The 12,560-nt window shown below is 45.5% G+C and overlaps 1 protein-coding gene across 1 annotated transcript in view; it reads right to left on the bottom strand.

Moving 5' to 3' along the window:
* TM9SF2 (transmembrane 9 superfamily member 2) overlaps positions 1-9,200 on the bottom strand; it is a 49,800-nt gene extending 40,600 nt beyond the window's left edge. Inside the window, exon 1 of the mRNA XM_040425255.1 lies at positions 8,927-9,200. Coding sequence (XP_040281189.1) covers positions 8,927-9,052 — 126 coding nt within the window. The 5' untranslated portion in view covers positions 9,053-9,200. The remainder of the gene's footprint in view (positions 1-8,926) is intronic.
* Between the last annotated feature and the right edge of the window lie 3,360 nt (positions 9,201-12,560).

The following is a 12,560-nucleotide window of genomic DNA, read 5'->3' as shown; positions in this document are numbered from 1 at the left end:
CCCCACAACCCCCAATTTTCAGTTTTTGACTTATTATATTTCTTAATGTAAGCAGATTCCATATATGCCCCTCTTACCTCGGGCTGTGCAGTAATTACAGTAAAAAACGTACTTTTATTATATGTAAATTTCTTCACTACCAGCAAGTTGGGCGGACTTGCTGTTAGCCGCCGCATCCTCCGTTTGAAAAAAAGACGCCTCCTCCTCCACTTGATTGACAGGGCCAGCGAGGGCTCTCCTCATCACGCTACCCCTGCCTGCAGACTCAAATCCTGCGCCTGCGCCATACCGGTCATCATTCGGCGCAGGCGCTGAGAGAAGGACGGCTGGTCATTCCTCAGATGACGTCAGCCCTACAACCGGAAGAGAGGTCTGCGGTACGGCGCGGGATTTGAGGCTGCAGGCAGGGCCAGCGTGATGAGGAGAGCGCTCGCTGGCCCTGTCAATCAAGTGGAGGAGGGGGCGTTTTTTCAAACAGAGGATGCGGCGGCTACCAGCAAGTCCGCCCAACTTGCTGGTAGTTTAGAAATTTACATATAATAAAAGTACGTTTTTTTACTGTAATTACTGCACAGTCCGAGGTAAGAGGGGCATATATGGAATCTGCTTACATTAACAAATATAATAAGTCAAAAACTGAAAATTGGGGGGTGACAGACGCCCTTTAAGGTGTTTCACAGGAATTATTGCAAAATTGAGGTTTAACTTTTTTTTTTTCAGATTTCTAAGGCCTATTTCACATGGGCGAGATTTCTGCGCAGGTGCTATGCGTGAGGTGAACGCATAGAACCCGCACTGAATCCTGACCCATTCATTTCTATGGGGCTGTGCACATGAGCGGTGATTTTCACGCATCACTTGTGCGTTGCGTGAAAATAGCAGCATGCTTTATATTCTGCATTTTTCATGCAACGCAGGCCCCATATAAGTAAATGTGGCTGCGTGAAAATCGCAAGCATCCGCAAGCAAGTGCGGATGCGGTGCGATTTTCACGCATGGATGCCAGGAGACGATCGGGATGGGGACCCGATCATTATTATTTTCCCTTATAACATGGTTATCTATGGGATTTTAGATGTTCCGCAATCTCTCCTTAAGTATGGTTTCCATTAATTTCCCCACTATTGATGTCAGGCTTACTGGCATATAGTTGCCCGATTCCTTCCTACTACCTTTCGTGTGAATGGGCACAACATTTTCTAATTTCCAATCTTCTGGGACGACTCCTGTTACCAGCGATTGGTTAAATAAATCTGTTAATGGTTTTGCTAGTTCACCGCTAAGCTCTTTTAATAGCTTTGGGTGTATCCCATCAGGCCCCTGTGACTTATTTGTATCAATTTTAGACAGCTGACTTAGAACCTCTTCCTCTGTAAAGACACATGCATCAAAAGATTCATTAGTCTTCCTTCCTAACAGGTCCTTTTCTGTAATTTTCCTTTGTAAAAACCGAACAGAAGTATTCATTGAGGCAGTCAGCTAGTTCTTTATCTTCTTCCATATACCTTCCTTCTTTTGTTTTTAATTTGGCAATTCCTTGTTTTAGTTTCCTTTTTTAATTTATTCATCTTTAGAATGTCTTATCGCCTTTTTTCCCCCTGACTGAGCTAATTTCTCTTCTGCCTGTGCTTTAGAAGCTCTTATAACTTGCTTGGCCTCTCTCTGCCTAATCTTATAAATTCCCCTGTTATCCTCTTTTTTTAAAATAATTACTAAATGCTATCTTTTTGTTTTTAATGATTTTGGCCACTTCTGCTGATTACCACAGTGGTCCCTTCCTTTTTTTGCTTTTACTGACAAGCCTAATGCAGTTATCTGTTGCCTTCAATAGTGCCACTTTTAAGTAGTCCCATTTCTCCTGGACTCCAATGAAACTGCTCCAATCTGATAGGGACTCGTATACCACTAATCTAATTTTAGAAACATCAGTTTTTCTAAAATGTAAAACTTTAGTTTTTGTGTGGTGTGACTCAGTCACTGTACTTATAGTAAACCACACGGACTGGTGATCCCTAGATCCCAAGCTTTCCCCTACAGTAATATCAGATATCAAATTCCCATTTGTGAATACTAAAATCTAAAATGGCCGTCTTCCAGGTTGGCTCCTCCACTACTTGCTGTACAAATAATCCCAGTAGGGAATTTCGAATATCTGTACTCCTGGCAGAACTAGCCATTTTGGTTTTCCATTTTACATCAGGAAGATTAAAGTCTGATAGCTAAAATGACATTGAAAGGGGAAGTTATTTACTCAAGTAGTAGATCATCTAATCCTTTGACTTGGCCAGGTGATATATATAAATATATATCACACCTACACTAGTTACCTTATGATTATCAAGCTGCAACGTAGCCCAAACTGACTGAACTGGTCTCGCTAGCATTTGTGACATTTTCATTGTTAACTAATTGTAGGAGCCTTCTGAAGCTCTGGAGAGCTTTCCTACCCATAATTTATATAGAAATAATGATATACTTAATTAAGCAGTAAGAATCAGACAAAAGACCTGCCAAGACTCCTTGCCCTTTTATTGCCCCCAGTTCAGTGCCAGCCTTGAGCTGAAGACCAGGGTCATCCGAGACATAATTCTGAGTCCGCTGGATTGTTTGATAGCTGCCGTTAGCCAAAAGGTACTTATTTTTTTGTCTAAAACGAAAGCAGATCTGTCCCCATTCTATGCTGTAGGGCTGGGCGATTCATAAAATTAATTTGATTAAATAGCACTTTTCCTATCTGATGATTTTTTTGTTTGAAAATTGAAAATAGCAATATCAAATCAAAATAATTTCTTCCGTTGCACAGTATCAGTGCACACTGTGTAATCTTTTCAGTTCCTACTGCCCGTGCCATTAATCCTGGCACAGGCAGCAGGGACTAAGGAAACTCAGTACAGAGTGTGCTGGTACAGTACTGCTGTGATGACATCACCGTCATGTGATCAGTGCAGGAGGGAGCGGAGCTCAGCAGTGTAGAAGTGGCGGGAAGGAACTTGTGATGACATCATGTGACATGAGGGTGGGAGCTTCGTGTGGAGAAGAATAAACTGGAAAATGATAAATTCTGTGAGAGCCAGGGAAGTGCTGGGAGTTGTAGTTCTCTCCTCATATCTCCTTACTGTAACGCCCAATAGCAAACCCTGGGCAGCAGTGAGGAAAGGAATTAAATATCGCAAGTACCAAGTCTGGTGAGTAAGATAATTAGTGTTGCCAAATCGAGCTTCGGATCATAGATCCGAAGTCGATTCGTTCGAACACTGTACAGAGACCTGTCTCCATACAGCATTAAAATGTATTGGCTCCGTGGAGGCAAAATTAGTTTCACCCAAAGTCACGCAAGACTTCATTGAATGAATTCGGTATTCAGTTCTACATATTTAAAAACCTTTAAAATTCGGAATCTGAAGTCGGGTTTGGGACTAGCTGATACCTCGGTACTAGGGCTGCATGATATGGGAATTTTGTGCGATTGCGATTAGGGCCCTAAAAATTGCGATAACGATATGCGATGCAATATTTTAAAGGGAATTGTGCTAGAGGTCTATTTGCTTGGATTTTCCCATATGAGCCGCTGACACGGCTGGGTATGACACTTATATGGGGGGGGGTCTGTGGATGACGCTGTTATAGGGGATGTGTGCCATGACACATAGGGCCATGAGGGGGGCGAGCATAAGACACACATATAGCATCTTATGCTGGTCCCCCTCATGGCCCTATGTGTCCCCTCATGTGTCCTAAACTGCGCACATAACTGGCTTTGTGTGTAAAGTATTTTACTACAGTCTGAAACAAGCTCTCTCCTATTGATAAAATGGCCAGCCGCTGCACTCACTTTCACGACCAGTGCGTGACTGACGTCACTTAGTAACGCTCCTCCCACATAATTCAGGAAGCAGGAGCGTTACTAAGTGACGTCAGTCACGCGCCGGCCGGCCAGCTCGCTGCAGTGCATTCATAGTGAAAGTGAGTACAGAGGCTGGCCATGTTATCAATAGGAGAGAGCTTGTTTCAGACAGTAGTAAAATACTTTACACACAAAGCCAGTTATGAGTGCGAGGCCCCTTTATATATAAATCGCAGCATTTTCGGGTCGGCCAAATAGCATTTGGCGATTATCGTGATTCGATTATTTTTTTGATATATCTTGCAGCCCTACTCGGTACCAAACCCAACTTCGGATTCTGAATTTGAAAATGTTTTTAAAGATGTAGAACTGAATACCGAATTCATTCATCATGAAACTAAATTTTGCCTCCATGTAGGCAATACCTTTTAACACTGTACAGAGAAAGGTCTCTGGACGGCAGGAAAACAAAGTGTTTGAACGAATCAGCTTTGGATCTATGATATGAAGTTCGATTCGCTCAACACTAAAAAAAATCATCATTAATGGTGTAATTTAGCTGAGGACTTCTTACCCGGCACAGTGGGTGAGGACACTACAAGACACTAAGTGTCATCACCCACTGTGCCGGGTAAGAGGACCTCCTTTATGGGGTTATGAAAGTGGCCACCCTGACTGCAGCCGGACCAGTTAGACATGTTTTTTAGTTTATTTGGCAAGAAAACAAAATCAAAAATAAATAAGGTTATAATCAATAATAGCTTCTAAAGTTGAAATAATCTAGATTTTTTTTTTGCCAAATTTGCCCAGTCCTACTATGCAGTTGTCCAGGGGATAAAGTGATCCAATAAATACAAGAAGCCATCCTCACTCTCACCTCTCCCATTGCACGTTTTACCGCCGGTCTCTGCTTCTTGGTCCCATCTTGACATGCTGGAAATACCTGGAGATGTCTGCTCAGTCTTCCAGGCATATCCTGTGTGTCGAGACGCTACTAGGAAGCGGAGACCAGCGGGGATCCTATAGGTTTTGAAAGGAAAGGGGGGATAGGAGAGGCCCGTATAGTGTAGAATAGAGACTTAGATAAAGCAAGAATCAAGAGAATGCAGCAAAAACAAATTCCAAAGGAAAAAAAAATATATAACTATTTGGTGCTGGTCAAACCAGTAGAGGAATGTATGCAACAGGTTTGTCAGGTCCTAAGCTGGGGTAGGTCTCTCCACACAATTATGCATTACAATGAAGAAAAAGGCTGGGTGTGAATAGTACTTTGATCCTTCAGGGACAGGGCGAGGGCCCTTCAAGGAAATAAATTATACTATAATAGATAGAGATAGAGATATATGTATAGAGATAGAGAGATATATGTATAGAGATAGAGAGATATATGTATAGAGATAGAGAGATATATGTATAGAGATAGAGAGATATATGTATAGAGAGAGAGAGAGAGAGATATATGTATAGAGAGAGAGAGAGATATATGTATAGAGAGAGAGAGAGAGAGATATGTATAGAGATAGAGAGATATATGTATAGAGATAGAGAGATATATGTATAGAGATAGAGAGATATATGTATAGAGATATATAGATATATATCTCTCTCTATCTATCCGTGTACATGACACCCCCTTACATCTACCTACAGACCACTCTGCATGAGACACTGACGGTGCAGCCTGTATTAGGCCTCCATTCACATGAACTGTACTGTTATTAGTTGCAGATGTTCATTGCTCTGCATGGCCTAAATATCTGAACTACTTCTTCCTGTGATTAAAGGGGTTCTGCAGTCACTGGGCCTCTAGATAAGTCATCAGCATATGATCGGTGGGGGTCCAGGAGCGCCGCGGCCTTCTCTCAGCTTCCCTCAGGCCCAGTGACGTCAAGACTAGCATCATTGGCCTCGGTGGGGCTAAGCTCTGTTCACTTGAATGGAGCTCAGCCGCGCCCAGGCCAATGATACTAGTCGTGACGTCACTGGGCCTGCGGTAAACAGCGAGAAGGCAGAGGCACTACTGCCAGTGTCGCTGCCTTCTCAAATCAGTTTAAAAAAACTGCAGAACTTTAAGGAAAAAAATTAAAAAAATGTTCTGTGTGAACGAGAACATACAATACAGGCTTTACCACAACCGTCCAGTCGAACACTGAGCGTTACCACAACCATCCAGTCGAGCACTCTGTACTGGCGGGGGTCACAAATTACCCAAGTAGAGAGTGCACCAGGTGGTCCGTGAGCGCAGAAGCAACACACTGAGCGAGAAGGAGGTCAGCAGGTACTTTTACAAGGCCTCACCTAGACGGGTCACATCTGTATTTCGACAGACGATTGCTAATGACTGCTTGTATGAATGCTCATTAGCCATCATCTTGCAGTGTAAGGGTACATTCACACGACCGTGTGTAATCCTTTCCGTTTTGCGGTCCACAAATAACGGAACCGTGTGTCCGCATTTTGCGGACAAATGACTTCCGTTTGTGCTCCGTTTTTTTTTTTTTACAGTCCGCAAAGGAAAAAAAAAAGATAGAGAAAAAAAAAGTAAAAAGAAATCATTATTAAGGCCTTCAAAAATACGGAAACGGATCAGCAAAAAACGCCGGAACAGATGCGGATAAAATTATACGGTCGTGTGAATGCACCCCAATACTGCTGCCGATTGCCCGTGTAAATTAGCAAAAGCTCGTTCTTCTGGTAATTGTGATTTTTAAGCGGAGGAGATTGTTGCATGTAGGGGGTAATAGCAGCGGTCTCCTCCACTAGCAAGCAGGCGATTGCCAGGAGAGAACGTGTCCCTCCTGACAATCGCTTGCTTACAGTAATTGGCTGGACCATCTCAACATAAAGACGGCAATAAATTTACAAAGCAAGGGTATGGCCACACGTTCAGGTTTTTTTATGCAGCTTTTGAAGCCAAAACCAGGAATGGCATAAAAATAAAAAAAAACTAATGTTATAGCATTTGTCCTTCATACTTTCTCCCCTTTTTATGATCCACTCCTAATTTTGGCTTAAAAGACCTGACCGCGTGGCCGCACCCTTAGCCCTCATTCACAGTGTCAGTGTTTGGTCAGTGATTGTAATCTGACAGGTGGGACCCCCGGTGATCATTAGAACGGGGTCTTGTGTTCCACATTCATTAAGATGGAGGAGCAGACATGTATGCACGTCCACTAGCCCACTCAGCACTTGGCCATCTCTGGCAGCCCCATACAATTGAATGCAGCCAAAGGTCGCACTACGTTTTTTCCCGGAAGAGTAACAATACTCCTCTTACCATTTTTGAGGAGTATTTTTAGGCGAGGAGGAGTTCGAAATTTGCAGTAATAAAAATAACTAATACGTAGGCCTACATAATGTTAAGGGCTTGTCCACATCACAGATTCTGTCAAAGACTGGACAAAAAGGCCTTACATGCAGGACTGTTCTGTGTGGTAAACGGACAGAACCCTGAACAGAAACTGAACGGCCGCCAGAATAGTCAATGGAGTCTGTTCAGTTCTGTTTGGGTCAGTCATGTGTCCGATCCAGCACTTGCATTATTTTCGTTGTTCCCCTCATGGAACGGAGCAGAACAACAGAAATAAATAGTGGTAGTGCCAACATGCCCTAAGAGGTGGGTATTTATGCCAGGGTACTATTACTTGTTACGGCAGGCATTTATAAGGAAGTACAGTTCAATAGTGGATCTTTTATCACAAGTCAGACAGGTCAGTCATAACAGGGACAGCTTTCCTGACAGAAAGAGTAGGCCGCAACAGCCCTCTGGTTATAGGTCCATGGGAGCGACAGGCCGGGTCCCAATCCTTGTCCAAACTAGTGGATCCTATGACATGTCAGCGCTTCACTTCCAGCCCAAGTCCTTCAGAAAGGCCTGAGAGCCAGGGCAGGGCACATGCCTTCCTGCCATTGCCTGCTTCTCACCACATGTACAGGGCAACTTCAGAACACTAAGCATACACATACTCCTTCTGTGCCCATACACCATGGATGACACTGTAGAGAAGAGACGCTAACGTAGTGGGCACATCCCGAGCAGCAGCTGGGACCGGAGGACGACTGCTCTAGTTTGCGGGTGCTGTAGAGTGTGGGCAGCACTGGCTGCCCTGTGCACATATAGATACCATGTAGATTGTAGGCCCTCTCTCCTTAGTGCAATTGTCTGTCTTATGTATGTGCACCGCTTATCATATGTACAGCACCATGGAATGAATGGCGCTTTAATAATAATAGATAGATCGTGAGCTGCAGCCCGCTCAAAGCAGCCAATAACAAAGCTCCTTGCTGTGAGGAGCTTTGCTATTGGTTATTTCAGGCACAGGCAGCATCGCTGCGCGTTCACTGCGCGCCCTGAGCTGCTGAATGTAGGGGAAAAGTTTAGGACGTATTGGTAAGCCTTAGACTTTTATCAAGGAGTACAATGGTCTGAACAGGCGTCAATGACACTTGTACAGGCGTTATCGTGACCTCTGAATGCAGCAGTGGTCTGACGCTCCATGGGGTACCCGGGCCCCTACTGTAATGATCGGCGGAGGCATCAGTGGTCAGACGCCTGATCAAACACTTCTATCCTGTGGATAGGGGGCAGGGGGGTTACCGGACAACTCCTTGAATGAAAGCTGCACTGTGATGGGTTGCTATAGGCAACAAAGATGTGTAGGATTACAGTATGGTCACAAGGGGCGGTTTTATTGCAGAACATTCTCTACCCGTCCTACTGAATGAATTTTGCAGAAATCCTTGCACAACCTCATTCAGATCAATGGAACTGATTTTCACTGCAGAAATTTCTGCCCCATGTGAATAGCCCCTTACATGGCTTCCAGATAACTGGCCATCGGACTCATTCTAGCAGGGCAGCTCAGCGGGGACCCCCATAACAGGAGTAGACCACATATATGGGGGCCCTCCTCGAACACTGACAGAGCATTGCCTGCCACATGTGGTTCTGGGGAACCCATACGGCCATTGGGTTGTAAGTCCCATCGGGCACACAGCAGGGAAGGGATCCTCTGCCTGCTACATGTGAACACAGCCTTACATGACTGAGCCAGTGGGAACCAGGAAGATGTCAGCGCTCACCTTACACTCCGGGGTCTCTTTGCCTGGCTCACAGAAGCTGACAGGGGCCAGGCCCGGCAGGTAGAAGGCGGCACCGGGGCGCAGAACGGCCGCCAGCAGGAGAAGGAGCAGGGCTGAGCTCGCCATCACAGATCCGGGATACAGGACATACACGGCAGCGGGGATCAGGATACAATCGCTTCCTGCTCCTCAGACACGTCACCCGCTCTGACGTCGCACGGAGGACTGCGGACCCTGCTGCCGACCTATCACCAATCCCCGCCTTTACTTCCGGGTCCGGCTGTCATGTGACTCCCAGAGGCATGACGCGCTGTGCAATAGGCTGGTTTCTATGGAAATGGAGCTGCGACCCTGACTCCTGGGCCTGCTCATAACTGCCACATTTATGCCAGAGGGACACTTACAGGGTGTCCAGTGCCTGTACTACAAGCAGCCAATGTGCTCTATGCCATGTAGTGGGATCTCCCCACAAAATGTCAAAAGATGACAACTGCAGCATCCCATCTGATAGGGAAAAACATAGGCCTCTTTCACACGACCGTATGGCTTTTTCAGTGTGATTTGTGGTCCGTTTTTCACGGGTCTGTTCAGTTTTTTGTTTCCATTTCTGTTCCGTTTTTCCATATGGCATATACAGTATACAGTAATTATATAGAAAAAATTGGGCTGGGCATAAAATTTTCAATCGATGGTTCCGCAAAAAAGGAACAGATATGAAAGACATACGGATGCATTTCCGTATGTGTTCCATTTTTTTGAGGACCCATTGACTTGAATGGAGCCACGGAACGTGATTTGCGGGCAATAATAGGACATGTTCTATCCTTCAACAGAGCGGAAATACGGAAACGGAATGCATACGGAGTACATTCCGATTTCTTTTGCGGAACCATTCCGGCGCGGTTCCGGTACGAAGCGGCTCCTTAGCTCCTAGTTCACCGCTCCCACAGCGTGACAACGGCACAGCATGGCTGGAGCCAAATATGGCGGACAAGAGAAGGCGGCCCACTCGATCCTCGTCGCAGCCTCCCGCTTTGCCAGTCAATGAGGTACCAGCAATATCCCTCCACCAAGCCCTACCTCAATCGCAGGGTACAGAAATATCTTGCAAGGCATTAGCTATAGAGGTAGCAACACTCTTGGCACCGGACATCAAGGCCTCCTTGGAAGCAACAGTCGCCTCTTGCCTGAAACAGATCCAAGGCGAGGTTGCCCAGCATACCCTCCAAATACAGGAGGTTGAACAGCGAGTGGGATTAGTAGAGGATGAGCGAGACAATCTTTGCTAAAAGAAACCCTTCAGACAAATCAATACCTGAGGAACAAGATGGATGACTTGGAAAACCGTTCCAGAAGAAACAACCTCAGGATAGTGGGCCTCCCTGAAGCGATCTTCCCGGGCCAACTTGCACAAATATGTGCATTAGATTTCCCTCAAGCCCTGGGGCTGCCGGGTCCCATGACGGTGGAAAGGGCTCACCGTATTGGCCCAACGAGAGAGACATCAACGACAGACCCCAACCAGAGGCCGAGGGCTACGATCGCAAGATTCTTGAATTATGCAGAAAAGGAATTCCTCATAGCAAAATATAGGAAAACCGGACATGCCGTTAAGATCCGGGGCCATAAAATTCTTCTGTTTAGTGACTATTCGGCTGACGTAGCCAGAAAAAGAAGAGCCTTTTCTGGGATTTGCTCCCAATTAGACCAAGAGAAGATCAAGTTTGCTCTGATATATCCGGCGACTTTAAGAGTCTTCAGACAAGATGGATCCATCAACACCTACCTCAGATGCAAAGGAGGCGTTGGGTGAGAAACAAGACAGGATTGGCCACAGAGCATCTCAAAGAGGCAATCATCAAGGCCTGGTGCGATCCAACCCCCCGAGTCCATCGCCCCGCACCCCCGCGACGGAGCCCGAGCCAAGCTTCGAGCCCTACCTGGGACTGATAACTCTTGCTTGCCATCAAATCTGACCGATTTCAAATATTGATTGACCCAGCGTACAGATCAATGTTAAGTTCGGCACCCAAGACGGTCCGTAAGTGCGATATTGGTCGGCTGAAAAAGGTCAACGCGGAGGGGGAATAAATAAATAGAGAGGGGGAAAAAAAAAAAAAAAAGCATTTTACTTTAAGGTATATGAAACCTACCTACACCTGCAACCATACTGCTGAGGGGCGATATGCCATTTAAATAGCAAGGGGCACAGGGGGCTATAGCATGGTAAATTGTTTTTGTAAGGATGTGTTATTCTGCTGTTCTAGCTGTCAGCCAGTCTAGACAGAGATGGGCGAAAAAAGTGAAGTCTAGAAAGAACGTTTGCTGGTTTTGGTTAACTCCTACTAGGAGTAAAATGATGGGTTGTTGGGGGGAAGGGTTAATGTTATTATATTGTTATGTTTTGCTCTGCCGATATTGTGTCCAATTGATAAAAAACCTGATGAGCCATTATATACTCCCTCCAGGTGGGTTTACTGCTAGGTTTTTGACATATCCATGTGCTTTTATCAAATGATGAAAATAGTGACATGGAATGTCAAGGGGTTGAGAGCCCCTAAAAAACGAGTGTCCATATTGAGACATCTTAGGCGGTTGGATGTGGATGTTGCCCTCCTGCAGGAGACCCACCTGGAGGAACCGGACTTCTGGCGTATGAGACGCATGTGGGTAGGCCAGGTCCTGGGATCCTTGTCCGTGGGAAGAAAGGCGGGGGTTTTAACCCTATTACATAGACGTGTACGGCATAACATTATTGAAAGTCCTAGCGATGACTCTGGGCGCCTACTGTCGGTTACACTAGAGGCGGATGTGGGGAAGCTAAAGATTATTAATGTATATGGCCCTAACACAGCTCATGCAACGTATTTTAAAGAACTAACACCGATGGTACTGCAGGAGGGAGATGGTCAGCTGCTGGTGGCTGGAGATTTAAACGCAGTCAGGGATGCAAGAGAAGATCGCAGACACACGCAGAATGAACAGCCACTTACTTCGCGAAGTGGCTTTTCGATAGACCCATTTTTACAGGCCACAGACCTGACTGATGTATGGAGATTTTTCAACCCCATCGAGAGAGAATTCACCCATTTCTCTCATGCACAGAATTCATGGTCCAGGATCGATTACATTTTAGCCTCACAGCAACTAATGCGCAGGGTGGAAAGGGCCGAGATATTAGACATGGTCATATCTGATCATACCCCAGTGATGATTTATTTGGCAGATGCCATCCCCAGAGGTCAAGATATCACATGGCGACTCCCTAGCCACCTATTTACTGACGAGGATTTCTTAGATGGGGTGGTGGTGGGAATTTTCTGAGGATATTAAAGCTCACGTAGAGGAACATGCCCTCTTCTGGGAAATGGCAAAGTCAGTGCTGAGAGGCCGTGTCATTTCCCACGTTTCCGTCAAAAGGAAGAAGATCAGGGCGCAGTCTAAACTGGCGTCAGAAAATGTACGGAAAGCTTATACGCTTTTCATGGAGGACCCCTCGGACCAAAACAAAACAGGTTGGGTGACAGCCAAGCATACATATGATCATTATGTAGAGGTGCAATCCAGACTATTCCTAAACCAAAAAGCTGCCACTTTTTATAAATTTGGTAATAAAGCTGGGAAGATGCTGGCA

The sequence above is a fragment of the Bufo bufo genome, chromosome 3 (assembly GCF_905171765.1).
Source record: "Bufo bufo chromosome 3, aBufBuf1.1, whole genome shotgun sequence".
NCBI lineage: Eukaryota > Metazoa > Chordata > Amphibia > Anura > Bufonidae > Bufo > Bufo bufo.
The sequence above is the reverse complement of the archived record's forward strand: the minus strand, read 5'-3'. Positions and strand labels throughout refer to the sequence as shown.